Genomic DNA, 17,937 nt, shown 5'->3' on the forward strand with positions numbered 1-17,937 from the left:
ATCACACCTTTGCTTAGCTTCTTCCTCTTCCTTTCCTACTTCCCCTTCTCTCTTCTGGTTGTTTTTCGCTTGGGCAGTTTTTTAAACAGCCACCTGCACACAAAACATTGTCTCAGCTCTGCTTCTGGGAAGCCACTTTCAAGAGTAAATGAAAACAGTCTATTGACAGCAAGAGACTGAAGGTCTGAGGGAAAAGTCAGTTTTATTTCAGCCCACCAAGTGCCCTCCCTGTGCTGTTCTGGGCTTTGATGGGGACAGTGGAGGGGAAGGCCCTGCGCAGCCCCCCAACCCCAAGAGCTTTGAGTCTGGGGGATGGAGGAGGAGGAGGAGACTCTGGGCCAGCCCTCCTGCGGTCTGCAGGAGGCCACAGGAGGTGGTGGGGGTGGTGGTGGTGGGGGGTTCTCTGAATGTGTGTTTATTGTGGCCTTTCTGTGTCCTGTGATGGCCCCACGGAATGGAGGACTGAGAGTTGCAGAGCAGGAAGGGGTGGCAGCCTTGTTCTTTCCTGGTCAATGTGCCAGGCTCCCAAAATATTCAGTGATCAGATTTTAACCTCAAATAACAGTGCCCCAACCGCCCCTGAATCTTGCTATGGAAAAAGCCTTTGGTAAGTGTTTTGAAGCAGGAAGACTCCCTCTGCCCACAGGGCAGTGCACAGCAGTTTGGGGGAGGGGCTAGCTCCTGGGACCCAAGCGGGCCTCAAGAGATGAGGCGGGAGGCGGGTTGCAGTGTGATGGGAGGGAGACAGAGAAATTGCCAAGGGCCATGAGGAAGAGGGGAAGCCACAACCCCAGCCTCCCAAGGAGGGTGTCTTCCTGCAGGAAGCCCTGTCAGATGGCAGCCTGCGGCCCAGAAGCCCCAACTCAACCTGCAAACTGGCTTCTTCTCAGGCCACAGCACCCAAGGGCCTCAAGACACACATCTAGCCCATTCCCCTACCATTGCATGGGTGGAAACCTAGAAGGAGAGAGGGCAAGGAGTTGCTTAAGACCACTTAGAGAGTTTGTGAAGCTGGAGTGAGCTTTCAGGTTGTGGAGCTCCAAGCCCAGTGTGGTCTGCCCCACTTTGCACTGCCCCACATTTTTCCTAAGACCAAGGTAGAATTATTCCTCCTGTTTTCCACCTCAACAGTAAAAGTGCCTCTCTTCTCTGCCATGGGACTGGGAGACATGTTCAGGATGTGAAGTCATATAGGGACATCTTTGAGTTCATAAACATCTCCTGTTCATAAATATCCGACTAAAGACTGAAGCTTCCACTGCTCCCAAAATAGCTTTGGATCCCAGCACAGGCATTTCCAAGAACAGATTTTTATCCTTTCAAGAATTCCGTGAAAGAGCTGGGTGCGATGTGTGCCTCTAGGCACAGCTACTTGGGAGGATGAGGCAGGAGGATCACTTGAGCCCAGGATTTGAGGCCAGCTGGACAATACAGTTTGATCCTCAGCCCAAATAAATAAATAAATAAATATAAAAATAAATCAATCGATCCAAGAATTCTGCGAAAGCAAAGAATCCTCTGGTTTGTATGCCTACCAGAGTTTCCTGAAGTTGGTCACACACACTGCCCTGACCCTGACTGTGATCTCAGACTGTGGATACAGATTGGTCTAAACTCCAGATAAGGAAGTATCTAGTATGGTCCATTATAATCCTGGTCATTCTCATTTCAATTCATTTTGATACAATATTAGGCTACTCTGAACATGCAGTTCCCCAATCCTTCTATTTAAAAGGGATTTCTTGCTTGTAGTGAGCCTTGGGATTGACTCCTCTATAGCCATATCAGGGCCAGATAATTATTCTGAACCAATCAATTTCATCCCCTTCACCAGTGACTGGTTCAGAGATAAACAGTCCTATGACAATAGGTGTCAAGACCCAGGGGAGAGGCTGTGGCTTCGGAAAAGAGAAGCCTGTCTTTCTAACCCACTAGTCTGTTAACATTACGTTTGTGGCTGGGCACAATGGCTTACACCTGTAATTTTCAGCACTTTGGGAGGCTGAGGCGGAAGTATCACTTGAGGTCAAGAGTTTGAGACCAGCCTAGCCAACATGGTGAAACCCTGTCTCTACTAAAAATACAAAAACTAGCCAGGTGTGGTGGCACGCACCTGTAATCCAAGCAACTCGGGAGGCTGAGGCAGGAGAATCACTTGAACCCAGGAAGTGGAGGTTGCAGTGAGCCAAAATTGTGCCACCGCACTTCAGCCTGAGTAACAAGAGTGAGACTCCATCTAAAAAGAAAAAAAAACAAAAAACACAATAGGTATGTTTCCTTGGTGGCTCCGGAAGCCCTCCAGTGACACCAAGGCACCAAGGGACACAGTCCTTGGGCTGGAAGCCCTATTAAGGGTGGCAGAGGGGAGAGATGAAAGAACTTGCAACTGCTGATGTCACTGAGCCGCTGAATCAACAGCCGGGAAGCCAGCCTTGCTTCCTGCTTTGTGAGACGATACACTTAATACTTTCCATCCTTGGGGGTGGGAATCTTGTTATTTGCCGATGGAAATATTACACATCATCCCCAGCCCCCCCTCCCCTGCCTCACCTGGCCCTACCCTTTACCATGGCAAGTCCTGCCACGGAGGAGCTGGCTGCCTCAGAAAATCTCTTGGGGAAACCAGTCCTGCCTGAATTGGGGTGGGATTGACAAGCATTTTGCATCCCGCCCCCCTTACTTGTTTTTTGGTGTTTTTTTTTTGTTTTGCTTTTTGTTTTTGTTTTTGTTTTTGTTTTGAGACGGAGTCTCACTCTGTTGCCCAGGCTGGAGTGCAGTGGTGTGATCATGGCTTATGGCTGCCTCGACCTCCTGGGCTCAAGCGATCCTCTGGTCTCAGTCTCCCTCCAGAGTAGCTGGGACCACAGTTGTGCGCCACCACGCCCAACTAATTTAAAAAAAAATGTAGAGATGAGGTCTGACTATGTTGCCCAAGCTGGTCTTAAACTCCTGGGCTCAAATACTCCTTCTACCTTGGCATCCCAAAGTGCTGGGATTACAGGCATGAGCCATCTTGCTCAGCCATGTTCCCCTTTGAATGCAGGAGTATCGCCTCTTCCAGGCAGGAGTTCCTCTTATTCAGTGAGACAAGCACAGACCCAGATAATTACATGAGCTGCCACTGGAAGAGCTGCTGTTAATTTTGATGGCAATAAAAGGCCTTGCCAGTACGTTAAGCTAATTTCATGAAAATGCTGGGAGGAGGGTCATGGGCTGGATCCCAGATTATTAATAATGTCGAGCTTCATTTGAACCATTCAGAAAATTCCTCTCAGTTGCCTCCAGCAAACTGCGACAGGTTGCTACTTTCCTCTGAAATCAACAGTCTTCCCATAGGCAAATGTGGATTTTTTTGTTTTTCCCTAGAAAATAATTAAAGTCACAAAGTCCAATAAATACTTAAACAGAATGTAGTTTTAATTAAAAACCTTCCACCAAGTCTGCAGTTGCGGGTCTTTCTTCGCAAACAGGCATGCTGACAAGCATCAGTCTAAGTATCTGAAACTAGAAACCTTTACAAATAATAATAGTAAATCTGGTTTCTACATATACCCATGGTGTGTGTGTGTGCAAAGGGGGTGGTGGTGGTGAAGAAGTCTGGGGGGCAGAGCCAAGGTCCTCCCCTGTGGAGGAGGCAGGACACAAGCCTGTAGGGGTGTGTGCAGCAGAACCTTTTATCAAACTTGTGTCCCACTCTGCAAGGCAATAATAATGGCTAATTCAGCTATTATATTAAAAACGTATCTCAAGTACTGAGCACTAAGTGCCAGGTACTAAGTGCTTTGCATACATTGATTCATTTAATCCTCAAGGTGACCCAAAAGCATAGGTATTCTTTTTTTTTTTTTTTTTTTTTTTTTTTTTTTGAGACAGAGTCTCGCTCCGTCTCCCAGGCCGGAATGCAGTGGCACTATCTCGGCTCACTGCAACCTCTGCCTCCCGAGTTCAAGAGATTCTCCTGCCTCAGCCTCCTGAGTAGCTGGGATTACAGGCATGCACCACCACGCCCGGCTAATTTTTGTATTTTTAGCAGAGACGAGGTTTCACCATGTTGGTCAGGCTGGTCTCGAACTCCTGACCTTGTGATCCGCCCGCCTTGGCCTCCCAAAGTGCTGGGATTATTACAGGTGTGAGCCACCGCGCCTGGTCAGTACTCTTATTTATGCCTTTTTTTCTTGAGGCACAGAGAGGTTAAATAACTTGGCTAAGGACACACAGTCAGTACATAATGGAGTCTGACGCTAGGACCTGCCCGCCTGACGACTACATAGAGCCTGCACAAGGAAAGGCCGGAGGAGGGAGTATAAACAGGGCCTGGCTTCCCTGAGGAGTGATCTTTCGACTGGAAATTAGAAAAGGAAAGCAGCTTCTTGGGGGTGTGGGGCTGGAGAGAACATTTGTGTGTGTGTGTGTGTGTGTGTGTGTGTGTGTGTGCGCGCGCGCAGAAGCTGAAAGATGGGAAGTAGTGAGTGTTCAAGGGCTTCTGGCTGGAGGGCAGCCTTGGGGAAGGTCTCCGCAGCCTTAACCGGCTGCTATGCTGGGGATGTTTGATGCCCATCTGGGCCCCGGCTTTCTTATTCTCAGAGGCCCTTCCCACAACTTTAGGCAAGTCCATTAAATCCTCCGCGTGCCACATTAAAATACAAGGGCATGTACAACTCTGAGTGCAGTTGCAACAGAATCGTTTGCACAATGTCGCACGTGCTAAACATTCAATCAAACATCGATTACTTCCAATTTTGCAGTTTTCTTTGCCCCTGTTAGCGCCAACAGATTTTTTTTTCCAGATCTCAGACATTTATTTTAATAGGCCCCTGACAAAGTCATAAGACTCAGAGAGAAGGGAGAGTGGGAGAGGTGTATAGGAAGCTTTTGTGCCAGGGACTAGTCGCTCAAGAATTAGGAGACGCCCTGGGCACTGGAAACTACGCAGCGCGAAGTAGAGACCGCGCCTGTGTTGTGTAGTGGATCAGAGGTTGCTGATACCTGGGACATAGACTGGGTGGGCACGGGAAATAAAGCCTCGGGACTTTGGTTAAGCGCGCCCCACTGGAGTATCGCGCCGCGGGACTGCAGAGCCGTAAGCAGCGGTCGCCTTGGTGCAGGGTTCCAGCCACATCTTCCTCGCCCAGCCACATCTTCCTCGCCCAGCCACATCTTCCTCGCCCAGCCACATCTTCCTCGCCCAGCCAGCACCCTCCGCCATTGACCCGCCTCTGCGCCCGGCAAGCGGCTTCCACCAGGGGGCGCGCGCGGACCAGGCTTGGGCCCTAGAACAGCGCGGATGGAGTCGCTGGAGCAAGTCCCCAGATCCAACCGGTTTCAACCCTCCCCACCCTCTCCACCCTCCCCACCCTCCCGACGCTCCGGGTTCGCGACGTTGAAGTTAAGGGTCGATCCGCAGAAAGCGGCCAGGGGCTCCAGCTCTCCATTCCTGGGTCTGTCTGGGGTCGGCCCCAGCCTGGTTAGAAGCCTTAGTCTGGATTCGGCAGATTCTGAATCTGGGACCCTCTGCGCTCGCGGCTTGGAACCTTGTCACCCTCCCCTCCCCCACCCCTACTTCCACACACCTGATTAGTTGTCTGTTTCTTTAATGATCAAAGACGTGGGCGGCGGCGGGATGAGGTCTTGGTTCCCGGCTCCACAGCCCTCCCTAACTGTCATTATTAACGTTATAAACATTAGACCCGCTTCTGCGCGCCGGGCGGCGCCGGACGAGGTGCGCGCAGTCTTCTAGCTGAGCTCGGAGGCAGATCCAGAAGTCGCGGCTCCCACCCCAGGCCTCGGCGGACTCTGCCTGGGGCGACTCGGGCTCCAGCCCTGCCCGGGCGGGCACTGGGCTCTCCAGGGTCGAAGGCAGGGGTAAGGGGCGTCTTTCCCCCAGGGCAGCCTCCGGGAACAAAAGCATTTGCTGTAGAGTGAGCTAGAGCCTCCGGGCCCGCGGGAGTCAGCTCCCGCCCAGGGGTGGTCACCGCGTCCTTAACCACCCCAGGAGCCCCGTCTCCCTGCCGAGCTCCTTGGCTTCTGCAACCCTGTCAAGACAGCAAGGAAAGGGGGTCTTCCCTGGTCCTCGGGCCCCGAAGTTTCGGGGTTGCTTATAGGACGGGTTCCTGCAGTCCAGGGAAGCTCTGGGCAGATAGCGAGCCCATTCTCCCTTCCACTACCCAGATTCTGCCTCCCTGCGGAAGGCAAAAAAGAAAGAAAGAAAATAGGTAAAAACCGGGGGAGGGCCTTGAGCCTCCCCGCCTGGCGCCCCTCACTCAGTCCCGAAAAGTCCCCTGGACACGCCATCCCGGACCGGACTCAGCTCCCGCTGCTGGGCCCCTGCCTCCAAAGATCCTTCCCAGGCACAGGCTCCCAAGACCGCCCCCTCAGGGTTCCTAACACCCGGACAACTGCCCAGGACGCCGCTCCCCGCCCCCACCCCCACCTTGTTCGGCAGACAAAGAAGGGTGTGCTGGTCCCGCCGTCTGCCTCCTTCCCCCGACCCCGCAAGGCCTAGAAACCTCAGGGACTCACCCCGGGCTAGGGACCCAATCCTGGCTGTCCCACCACAGGATCCCCGGCAGGGACGGGTCACAGTGCTCTCACCCCTCGACCATTTTCGAAGACACCTTCCCTGAAAGGCGGCTTGCGCCCTCCCCATGGGTCGGCGCGGGGGGGACTCCAGGCCCGAGCAGGCGGTGTGAAGTTCTGTGTTCTGAACTGGGGCTGAGCAAGATGCGATGGTCCCAGCCCGCTGGGCCGCCTGTAGCGACGGCAGGAGTAGGGGAGAGGGAGGGACGCTTGGAGTGTGAGCGCACCAGTCTGTTCATATTTAATTTACAAAGCAGCCTCGGAACCCCGGGCCGGGTGGTCTCTTTAGACGCTGCGCTCTTAGCCTGTCTCTCTTCCCCACCCCCTCCCCTAGCTCATTAAGATGCTCAACACTCAAATCGGGGTATTCATCTCCACGGAAGCCCCAAACCCGCGCCATCGAGAGACCCCCATGGCCCGGGGTGATGGCTGTGGGGCTTGGTGCTCCCAGAGAGCTCAGTGGCTACAGAATGGGTGGGGATTCTGCGTGTCTCCCGGAGCCTGAACCCCTTTCCTGGTTCTGGCCGGTAGCTGTCTCCAGGGCTAACGTGGGCAGCGCAGGGGGGCGGAAACCGGGTTTTAGCCAAATGCCTCGACATCGCCGCGCCTCCGCCTCCTCGTCGCTGAAAGAAATGTCGGGGTTTCATCAGAGCTAGGGAGCGACAGTCGGGAACAGCGAGTCTGCTGAAGCCGGCTGTTGTGTGAGGGTGTGAGACGGCGGGGCGGTGAGGGGCCACCGCGGCTTGGGGGATAGTGCGTGTGGGGTTGACCGTGTGTCTGCTTGAGAGGCTGTGACGATATGGGGGGCAGATATGGGAGAAATGCTCGGGCCTGAAGTCCCCAGCCCGCCTTGCTCAAGAGTAGCGGACGTTTTGCCACCATCCTTGTCTGTGCTACTGTCTGCTGCAGCTTCCGTGCCCCGTTCTCCTGGAGCAGGCAAGACCTGGAGTGAGGTGCTTGGGTGCGCTCGAGAGAGCTTCCCCCTACTCCACCTGTCCCGCGGTGCGCGCAGGCCAACGCGTCGGGCAGTGGGCTTCAAGCGCTGGTTTAGCCACAAAAGACCAGAAGTAAAGAGTTCCGGCTTAAGAGGCTGGGCAGGGCTGCGGTGGGCTGGGGAGGGGGGTGTCCCTTCCCAGCACGCCCTGCAGGGCTGTGCGTTCTGGTCTCGGGTTAGACTAGCAGGCGGGGCGGGGGGGTTGGGGCGGCGGGGCGGGGGAGACTAGGGCTTATATCAGCCCAGATCCAGGCAAAAATGGTAGGGAGGGTGCGGCGCTCTGCTAACACTATCAATTATGCATCGTGTTGAACGTGGCTTCGGGGAGGAGGCGGCTAGCAGCGGGGGGTGCGGGAGGGAAGGGTCCGCGCGAGCTCCGCTGCGCGCAGCTCAGCGGGTCCCGCTCGAGGTCTGTCGGTGCCACCGCCTGCATTTGCAAAAAGAGTTTAAAGGCAAAGACACGCCTTCCCCCCCCCCCCCCACTTCAGCCGCGCGCCTTTCCTTCCCCCAAATTCCTCAAAGATGGTTTGTCTCACGTGTTGCAGGGCGTAAAAGCGGCTTGCATTCAATTAGCAGCGAAGCTCGCGGGCGCTGGCGGGACAGGCGCCTGAGGGTGAGTTCGCGTGAATGTGTGTATGCGTGTGCGAGAGGAGAACGGTAAGTGTCCCGGGTGCAGGTGTGCCCGTGAAAATGCGTGTGAATGTAGCAGGGGCTGAACACATTGATGCGATTATTACCTGACCATGGATGATTGTAAACTGTGAAGGTCGACTATGGGGAGGGTATGAGGGACTGTGTGTGCGCGAATGTGTTTGAACGTGGGGTGGGGGAGGTGGTGTGATCAGGGACAGTAACAATGTCAGCGGCTGTGTAAATGTGGGGGTACGTGGGTTATGGGGGTGCAGTAGGCTGCGAAGAGCCCAGCCAGGACAGTGGGCGTGGGATGCCCCTTATGACCGACGTGTCTTGGCCTTGGGGAGGGTCTCCGTGGCTTTAACAAAAGTAGACCAAGCAGGAGGCGGGAGAGGCTATGCGCGTCCCCGCCAGGCCCGGGAGTGCGCAAGGACTTTCTCCAACCTGCAGCCAGAGAGGTGGGGGAAACGGAAGCAAAAGGAAAAATTGAAGTGGTACTTTGGGGCCACCGAGTCCCCAAACTTACCTGTCCCTTTCTTTGCCCCCCGCCCCCCGTTTTCCCCACAGCCACAACACATGCGTGTATCTTGCTTGGGCTATCTTCCCTGCTCTGCCACGCCGGGTCTGGAGAAGGGGTTTCAGCCCCAGGACATTTACTGAGAGTCGGCGAATATTGGGTAAGCAATGGGGGCCACCCCACAACCTTGACCCAGGTGGGGTTAGGTCCAGCCTAGGGCACCTGATGGGGTGGGGCTGGGGGGGTGCTGTCTGGCAGGAACCGGGAAGGGAGGGAAGGGACCCTCCCAGAAGAGCAAAGGCAGAGTGAAGGAGCAGGTTCCCAAAGACAAGTTGCGGGAGGGGCTCTGCCAAACCTGACAGGCGCTCCAAATGGGGGCAGGGAGTCTGTGCAAGTTCGTTTGTGTGACCGGGCTTAAGGTGTTATGGGGAGGGGGTCCTTAGGCACCGCAGAGCTGTGGAGAAAGGCGCAGAATCTTTCATCTTCTCCAGCTTCATTAGCTAGTGGCAGCCCCATGACCTGTTGGCTGAGGACGCCTCTGCCCAATGGGAGCCGCCTGAGGGACCTGAGAGGAAGCTCTAGTGACCGCTTTCCCAACACACCTGGTCCAAACATGGGGGAGAACCTCCTTCCCCGTAAGGAAGGTTGGCAGAGCAGCCCTTCTTCTCCCCTCACAGGAGCTGCAGCCCCGGGCAGGTGACTTTGGCCTTAGATGCAGAAGGGCATGGGGATGGGCTTCCCCAGATCCCACATCTCAAGTCGTGCAGTGCAGGTCCTCCTATTGCTTCTCTGCTGGGTTTCGGTCACAGTGGAGGGCTGTATGCACACACAGGCACATGCCTGTGTTCTTGTGGGTGGGTCAGTTCGTGTGAGGACTTGTGTCCTTGTGTCTGTCAATTGTCACAATGGACAGGAAAGCGCTTTGTACCGTGGTGGAAAACACTGTACAAATGCTGGTTAAGAGAACAATGAGGTCTGCGGGTCTATTGTGTCCATGTCTGGGTGCATATGTGTTTGTGAGTTTAGGAAATGTGTTGTGAGCCTCCTAATTGAGCATCAGGTCCTCTAAACCCCTGCAGAAGTTGGCGGTTTGATTATGAAGCCCCGCGTCTGTTTGTATTGTTGTGTGCCTGCATGGGCGTGTGTGCGAGTGCTGTGCGTGGGACAAAGGTTCCAGGGAGGACAGCCAGTCAACGGACAAAAATGTCCTTCTTGGGTAGGATCCATTTCACCAGGTTAAACGAAGGCTTAGAAACACAGAGAGGGGTACGTGAGGAGCCCGCTGGAGATGGGCGAGCTGCGGAGCCCACGGAGGGGCCAGCTCCAGCGTGAAGGAAGGAGTAGGAAGAGAAAAAATGGCGATGTACCCGGCCGCTGGAAAAGGAAATTAGGGCCCTGGGAGGGAGCATCCGTTGAACCTCGAGATTTTTATTGACCTTCACTTCAGAGAGGCTCCTGGCCGTAGAGGAGGTTACCGGAGCCCTGGAACTAGTGCTAGACGGGCTTGCGGAGGCACAGCTTGATAGGGGAGGTAAGCTGGGGTTCAGTGAGTCACCTTCTTTCTTCTTCACCTGGCTTCCATCTGCAGGAGCCGCGATGCTCCCCCTTCGGGCCCTGTGGTTGGTCTGGGCGCTTCTAGGAGTGGCCGGATCATGCCCGGAGCCGTGCGCCTGCGTGGACAAGTACGCTCACCAGTTCGCGGACTGCGCTTACAAAGAGTTGCGTGAGGTGCCGGAAGGACTGCCTGCCAACGTGACGACGCTTAGTCTGTCCGCGAACAAGATCGCCGTGCTGCGGCGCGGGGCCTTCGCCGACGTCACACAGGTCACGTCGCTGTGGCTGGCGCACAATGAGGTGCGCACCGTGGAGCCAGGCGCACTGGCCGTGCTGAGTCAGCTCAAGAACCTCGACCTGAGCCACAACTTCATATCCAGCTTTCCGTGGAGCGACCTGCGCAACCTGAGCGCGCTGCAGCTGCTCAAAATGAACCACAACCGCCTGGGCTCTCTGCCCCGGGACGCACTCGGTGCGCTACCCGACCTGCGTTCCCTGCGCATCAACAACAACCGGCTGCGTACGCTGGCGCCCGGCACCTTCGACGCGCTCAGCGCGCTGTCACACCTGCAACTCTATCACAATCCCTTCCACTGCGGCTGCGGCCTTGTGTGGCTGCAGGCCTGGGCCGCGAGCACCCGGGTGTCCTTACCCGAGCCCGACTCCATTGCTTGTGCCTCGCCTCCCGCGCTGCAGGGGGTGCCGGTGTACCGCCTGCCCGCCCTGCCCTGTGCACCGCCCAGCGTGCATCTGAGTGCCGAGCCACCGCTTGAAGCACCCGGCACCCCACTGCGCGCAGGACTGGCGTTCGTGTTACACTGCATCGCCGACGGCCACCCTACGCCTCGCCTGCAATGGCAACTTCAGATCCCCGGTGGCACCGTAGTCTTAGAGCCACCGGTTCTGAGCGGGGAGGACGACGGGGTTGGGGCGGAGGAAGGAGAGGGAGAAGGAGATGGGGATTTGCTGACGCAGACCCAAGCCCAAACGCCGACTCCAGCACCCGCTTGGCCCGCGCCCCCAGCCACACCGCGCTTCCTGGCCCTCGCAAACGGCTCCCTGTTGGTGCCCCTCCTGAGTGCCAAGGAGGCGGGCGTCTACACTTGCCGTGCACACAATGAGCTGGGCGCCAACTCTACGTCAATACGCGTGGCGGTGGCAGCAACCGGTCCCCCAAAACACGCGCCTGGCGCCGGGGGAGAACCCGAAGGACAGGCCCCGACCTCTGAGCGCAAGTCCACAGCCAAGGGCCGGGGCAACAGCGTCCTGCCTTCCAAACCCGAGGGCAAAATCAAAGGCCAAGGCCTGGCCAAGGTCAGCATTCTCGGGGAGACCGAGACGGAGCCGGAGGAGGACACAAGTGAGGGAGAGGAGGCCGAAGACCAGATACCCGCGGACCCGGCGGAGGAGCAGCGCTGTGGCAACGGGGACCCCTCTCGGTACGTTTCTAACCACGCGTTCAACCAGAGCGCAGAGCTCAAGCCGCACGTCTTCGAGCTGGGCGTCATCGCGCTGGATGTGGCGGAGCGCGAGGCGCGGGTGCAGCTGACGCCGCTGGCTGCGCGCTGGGGCCCTGGGCCCGGCGGGGCTGGCGGAGCCCGGCGACCCGGGCGGCGACCCCTGCGCCTACTCTATCTGTGTCCAGCGGGGGGCGGCGCGGCAGTGCAGTGGTCCCGCGTAGAGGAAGGCGTCAACGCCTACTGGTTCCGCGGCCTGCGGCCGGGTACCAACTACTCCGTGTGCCTGGCGCTGGCGGGCGAAGCCTGCCACGTGCAAGTGGTGTTTTCCACCAAGAAGGAGCTCCCATCGCTGCTGGTCATAGTGGCAGTGAGCGTATTCCTCCTGGTGCTGGCCACAGTGCCCCTTCTGGGCGCCGCCTGCTGCCATCTGCTGGCTAAACACCCGGGCAAGCCCTACCGTCTGATCCTGCGGCCTCAGGCCCCTGACCCTATGGAGAAGCGCATCGCCGCAGACTTCGACCCGCGTGCTTCGTACCTCGAGTCCGAGAAAAGCTACCCGGCAGGCGGCGAGGCGGGCGGCGAGGAGCCAGAGGACGTGCAGGGGGAGGGCCTTGATGAAGACGCGGAGCAGGGAGACCCAAGTGGGGACCTGCAGAGAGAGGAGAGCCTGGCGGCCTGCTCACTGGTGGAGTCCCAGTCCAAGGCCAACCAAGAGGAGTTCGAGGCGGGCTCTGAGTACAGCGATCGGCTGCCCCTGGGCGCTGAGGCGGTCAACATCGCCCAGGAGATTAATGGCAACTACAGGCAGACGGCAGGCTGAACCTCCGCCCGTCCGGCCCGCCCATTCCCGACCTCCACCTAGGGTGCCTGGGAGCAGCAGTCTAGGGCTGGCAGGACTTATGTCCCCCGTCCCCAACCTTCACCTACTCCTCCCCCTTACTACTCCCCAACCTTGACTACCAGGGACTTCTATTAGGGAGCGGGCTGATTTCACCAGTCCCTGCTACCCACGGCTGCCATTCTCCCTGCGGGCTGAATCCCCTTCCCCGCCAAGCACAGTGTTTATCTTACCCCATGCAAGACTCCACCCGCAGACGGTGGGCGATATCTATGTCCCTCCATTCCCGTCGCGATTATCTGCGAAATCCACCCCGCAGCCCGCCCCACCGTGGGCTCTGGAGCCAGAGGAAACGAGCGAGGACTTTGGAAACCTCGCGGTAACGCGGTGGTTTCGGGGGCCAGCCAAGGCCAGTGGAGTGCTGTGGGGTCCCACCTCGACCCCTCCTCCTCCCTTTCTTTCTTTCCTTTTTTTTTTTATTTTATTTTATTTATTTATTTATTTTTTTTGACGGAGTCTCGGTCTGTCGCCAGGCTGGAGTGCAGTAGCGCGATCTCGGCTCACTGCATCTTCCGCCTCCCGGGTTCAAGCGATTCTCCTGCCTCAGCCTGCCTAGTAGCTGGGACTACAGGTGCGCGCCACCACGACCAGCTAATTTTTTCTATTTTTAGTAGAGACGGGGTTTCACCATGTTGGCCAGGATGGTCTGGATCTCTTGACCTCAGGTGATCCATCCGCCTCGGCCTCTCAAAGTGCTGGGATTACAGGCGTGAGACACTGCGCCCGGGCCCTCCTCCCTTTCAATCCCTACTCCCAGAAGCCGGGATTCGTGGCAACCCCTAGTTTTTAGTTCCAAAGCCTCCTGCCGGCAGGGAACCAAATCCTTCTGTCCTCCCACCCCCACCCCACTTCTGGCCAGTTGGAGTCCAGCCCGGTGCCTGGGGCGCCTTTCAGCTCCGCGCTCAGATTTTCCTGTTTTCGTTGTTTTCAAAGACAGCGACATTTCGGGTCTGGTGCTAACACCCCCTTCCCAGCCTCTGGGAAAATCGGGTGTGTGTGTCGGGGGGTAGGGAGGGAATGCGTTTTCTGTCGTCTCTCTCCTAACTTAAAGCGCCGCAGGACCGCGCGCCCCTTGGCGGCTGAGCCCGTGGACTTGGTCCCGGGCCAATTTCGTCGTCCGTGTGTTGGGCTTTCCGGAGGTCTGTGCGCCCAACAGCGCCGCTCCCGCGGCTCCACCCGACCCAGACCCTAGCTGGAAAGCGCCGGAGGCGGAGGAAGCTGACTGTGGCCTCCCGGGCCGCGGCTCTCTGGAGGGCTCGCGCCCTAGTTCGCACAAAGCCTGCTCGTGACTGTGCGACTGTGCGACGGGATCCGAATGGAGCCGAGCCCCTCCGTCCTCGCGTCTCAGTCCTCGCGTCGCCCCGCCCCACCCGCCCCTGCTTCGGCGGGAATCGTGTTTGCCCGGCGTGTAGTCCCTGACAAGCGTGCCCTGTAGGAGAAAAGTCTGTGTCCTGTGAAGTGTGACCATGTAGTGTAGGGGGGCGGGCGGGGGGGCGGATGGGCGGGGAGGGAGGGAAGGGGAGGGGCGCGGCGCGGCGACTCGGGGCGGGGTTCTTTTTTCCATTTTGAAAGAAAGCGTCGGGCTTGGGGTGGGGGGAGTTTCAGTCCTCGGGATCAGCCCTCTCCGCGAAGCGCAGCACAAGCGCGGGCCTGGGACGGAGTAGCCCCCCGGAGCCCGTGCCCTTTTCTAAACGCGTCTGTATGCAGTCAATAAAACAATCGATTTGAACTGGGCTCGGTGACTTTTTGTCAGGGGACAGAGGGAGGAGGCCTGGGCGATGAAGGAGGAAACCGCGGAAGGAAGGAGCCCCCCCTGAGCCTCCCGTTGGAATCTTTTGAGTGATTTCCTGTTTGCGTGACCATCCTGTGATTTTTTTGCCAGGTGTTTGCACCCAGCCCTGCTCTTAGTGTCTCCAACTCCAGGGTGGGGTGACAAAAAACGAGGGCAGGCTGGAAGTGAGTAGGGGGAGGTTGCAAGAAAGGAAGGCGGGTGTCTGCAGACCCTAAACACAGGGAGTCTGAGTGTGCGTGCAAGTATATTTGCACTCAAGAGTGTGCGGCACCCTCTTTCACTTGAGACTGTCTGTGTAGTGGGGTGTGGCTGTATATGGTGTCACACTGCCCAGTTTCTGTGTCTCCACATCAGCCTTTGAGTTCCCTGAGAAGCCGGTGGGAAGAGGATGGGATTCATAGGGACAAGACTGCTGTGGCTTGCACAAGAGAAGTCACAAATAACACAAAGTACAGAGCGGGCAAATGATGTAAAGCAGGAAAGGGGGAGAACCTGGCCAGGCCGATTGCCCAGAGCGAGCCGGCACGTTTGGCCTGGGAGCCAAGTGTGTGCGTTGTGTGGGTGGGTGGGGAGCACTCAGTGAATGATGCATGGACAACCGTCAGGGTGTGCTAAGGGGGTGCACCTGGGGAATCAGGGTTGAAAACACACTGATTTCATAGTCCTAGAAAGGAGGTTTCTTGGGTGAGGAACAGGAGAGACAGGGGGATCAAGAAAGGAGGCTGTGCTCCTGGCCAGCCTAAAACACACGGGTTGGGCTGCTGTGTGTTTCAGCTGAATCCCCCTAAGATGGGAAGAGGCGGGGAAGAGAGATGGAAGAGGAAAGCAACAGAAATGGGAAGCAGATAAAGATTCTCTCTCTCCCCTCCCTTCTTCCTGCTTCCAATTTCTTGTCCTCTTTTGCTGTCTCTGTGGGTCTTCCTAATTGGACCAGTCCAGGCCGGCAACAGGCCCAAGTTCCAATGCTCAGGGTCCTACCCCAGCCTCAGGTCTGTCCTCTGGCATAGGTGGTGGCTGTGACACTTCTTGGGGCCTGAGCCCAGATTCCCTTCCCAGACCAGCAAAGCTGTTTTCTTTCTTTTTTTTTATTTTTTTATTTTTAAAATAGATCAGTTTTATTCTGCTAGTTCCATAAAAACAATGTAAACACAAGCGTTCTGTACATCTTCTTGGTGAATTCATATAATGCTTTGTTCCCTGATCCTTTAACCTCCTCGTCTTCCTCCAGTTATTTTCTGTTTGGACCACTGGCCACAGGAGTGGAGTGGGGTTGGGGCTTAGGAGAGAGCAATGTGGCTTTTTGGTATGACTTGTTTTATTGCTTGCCCTCTCAGCACACTCCTGTTACTCCTAACACAAAGTCTGAGATTTAAGCCCTTAAACCTGTAGGTTTCACCATCAGCTTTTTCTTTTTCTTTTCTCTCTTTTTTTTTTTTTTTTTTTGCATAGGCATTACTAGGGATGTGAATGGGAGACTGGTATAGAAAGTGGTGAGGAGCCGAAGCCAAGAAATTGCTTTAAACATAAGATGAAAACGCTCTGTTCTGTCCACACAAAGAATCACCTAATACTGGTGTGAGGCATCTCACTTAGCTGTGGAGAAGTCCTTGGAATTAGATCTCAGAAAGACAGTTCCAGCTTTAAGACAGTAAAACCTTTAGGCAATGGGCTAATTGCCTTAAAGGAAAGAAGAGTTCTACTTGAAAGAGCTTGCAGGTGAGAAATTGTGCTACAAAGATTCTTGGAAATGTTAGCGGAGATAACTGACATGGGTAGCTGTGGGCCAACCAAGAACTGTCAACAGCCCGATCTTATAGCAAAGCTGTTTTCAAGAAAAATTCCCTTCTGAGGGCCACAGCCTGAGCCCTGCCCCTGGTCACAGCCCAACACTGCAGTCCACCCCACTGCCTGGGACACAACTCAACAATATTATCTCTTAGGAAGACACCTGTTTTGTTCTACCTGCAAATCCTACCTCTGAGCACGGGGCAAGGACTGGCCCAATTCCTAGGGCCTGTTTAGGAATCCAGCCACGTGATTGCTTCTGGGAACAGGCCTGGCTGGGCCAGTGAGTGCTCAGCAGTTTTGGTGCAACTCAATCATCTGGTCATGGGTCTCTTGTGGGAAGACAGGCCCCTTCCTTTCCCTCCCTGTCCTAAGAATTGGGGGCCCTCCTCGAGACCCTCTAGGATCCTGAGTGCCACCAGGGCAGGTGGAGAGGAGCTGAAAGCTCTGCCCCTCTTTGTCCAGGGCCACGCATCCTAATGGATGAGCAAATACTACTCAGCTAGACCTTGTGCCTTCTGGGCATGGCCAGGCCCAAAGGCTCCATCCACAGGCAGGAATGAATACGTGTTGGAGGCCAAGGACCAGGGTGCTGGGACACTCTGCCAACTGCCCACTTAAATCCCAGCCCTCTCAGGAAAACTCTAGTTTCTGTCCAAAGGTTTGGCCAATGCACAGAATGGTCCCCAGCCTCTGGCCTTCCTTCCTACCTCTTTTTAAAAGTAATTAATTTAACTTATTTAATTACATTAAAATAAAATGTCTTCCTTTCATTTCCTCTCCCTCATTCCTCTCTGTTCTTTTTTGAATTGTTCCAATTCAACTACCAATTTGAGGTTGAATTCATTTTCAGTGTCCCCATCAGGTGGTTGTAAAACTCTGGCTTATACTTATCCAGAGATGGGGAGCTCACGTTCCACTCCCCGCTTCCAGGGAATCAGTTGTTTAGCAGTTTAAAATGTGTCTCTGCCTGGGTTCCACCCCTCAGGCCTGACTGCCACTGGCAAGTTCTCTGGGAGAACCTACCAGGTGTGGAGGTGTAATCTCCACCTCTGACCCTCTCTCCCTGGCTCCAAGGCTTTCCATTCAATGCAACTTTTCTGAGCCTTTCCTGTATGCTTCATGTGCTGTGCTAGCTTCAGTCTCTCCAGTGTGTCTTGCTGTAAAACTTATTTGGATACTACATGGGAATGGAGTCTAACGGCTTGAGGAGTGTGTGTGTGTGTGTGTGTGTGTGTGTGTGTGTGTGTGTGTGTGTGTGTGTGTGTGTGTCTTGAGAGACCTGGAAAATGGTCGGAGAATGCAATATGACAGCAGTAGCCTCAGAACTCAGAGCAATTTATCAGGAGCAGTAATTCTCTGAGTTACAGAAACCAGATGGCCAGGATGTGGCCTTGAATCGGATCAGAAACCTGTCTAAAGAAAGGTTATTTGAAAGGAGTGCCTCCTCCCCCCAAATGTTGCCTAAAGATCAGCTGAAAAGAGAACCATCTTGAAGATCATTAAAGTCCATTAATATAAAAGAACAAAGGAAGGCAGGGCTTCTTTGAGAAAGAAGCAGCTGGGGTAGGGTCTTCTGGTCCCAGATCTTGTGTCTGGAATGCAGCCCTCCACCCATGACATCAAAATAACAACCACAACTAAAGCTAACATCTCCAAAGATTCGTTGTCAGTACATGTATGGCCTGTGACTTCCTGGTGGACATCTCAGTTTTTCCTCCTGGATCT

The 17,937-nt window shown here is 55.6% G+C and overlaps 1 protein-coding gene and 1 long non-coding RNA gene across 8 annotated transcripts in view; one reads left to right on the forward strand and one right to left on the reverse strand.

The window, feature by feature from the left end:
• Window positions 1-16,996, forward strand: part of ISLR2 (immunoglobulin superfamily containing leucine rich repeat 2) — a 40,146-nt gene extending 23,150 nt beyond the window's left edge. Inside the window, exons 1-4 of one of the 7 annotated variants that reach the window (XM_004056480.5) lie at window positions 5,743-5,862; window positions 8,116-8,183; window positions 8,771-8,880; window positions 10,309-14,361. In XM_004056480.5, the coding sequence (XP_004056528.4) occupies window positions 10,317-12,554 (2,238 nt within the window). In that variant the 5' untranslated portion in view covers window positions 5,743-5,862; window positions 8,116-8,183; window positions 8,771-8,880; window positions 10,309-10,316 and the 3' untranslated portion in view covers window positions 12,555-14,361. Of the gene's footprint in view, window positions 1-5,742; window positions 5,863-7,571; window positions 7,644-8,115; window positions 8,184-8,554; window positions 8,662-8,770; window positions 8,881-10,308; window positions 14,362-15,873 lie in introns of those variants that run through there. The other 6 variants (XM_055363741.2, XR_010131030.1, XM_063698693.1 and 3 more) reach the window with 6 other exon arrangements.
• Window positions 3,435-7,083, reverse strand: LOC115930835 (uncharacterized). Its single transcript, XR_004067438.3, has 3 exons — window positions 6,520-7,083; window positions 5,571-6,179; window positions 3,435-5,270 (listed from the first exon to the last, which is right to left on the reverse strand). It is a non-coding gene; the product is annotated as an uncharacterized lncRNA (long non-coding RNA).
• Window positions 16,997-17,937: the final 941 nt, after the last annotated feature.

Source organism: Gorilla gorilla, chromosome 16, assembly GCF_029281585.2.
Source record: "Gorilla gorilla gorilla isolate KB3781 chromosome 16, NHGRI_mGorGor1-v2.1_pri, whole genome shotgun sequence".
Classification (NCBI taxonomy): domain Eukaryota; kingdom Metazoa; phylum Chordata; class Mammalia; order Primates; family Hominidae; genus Gorilla; species Gorilla gorilla.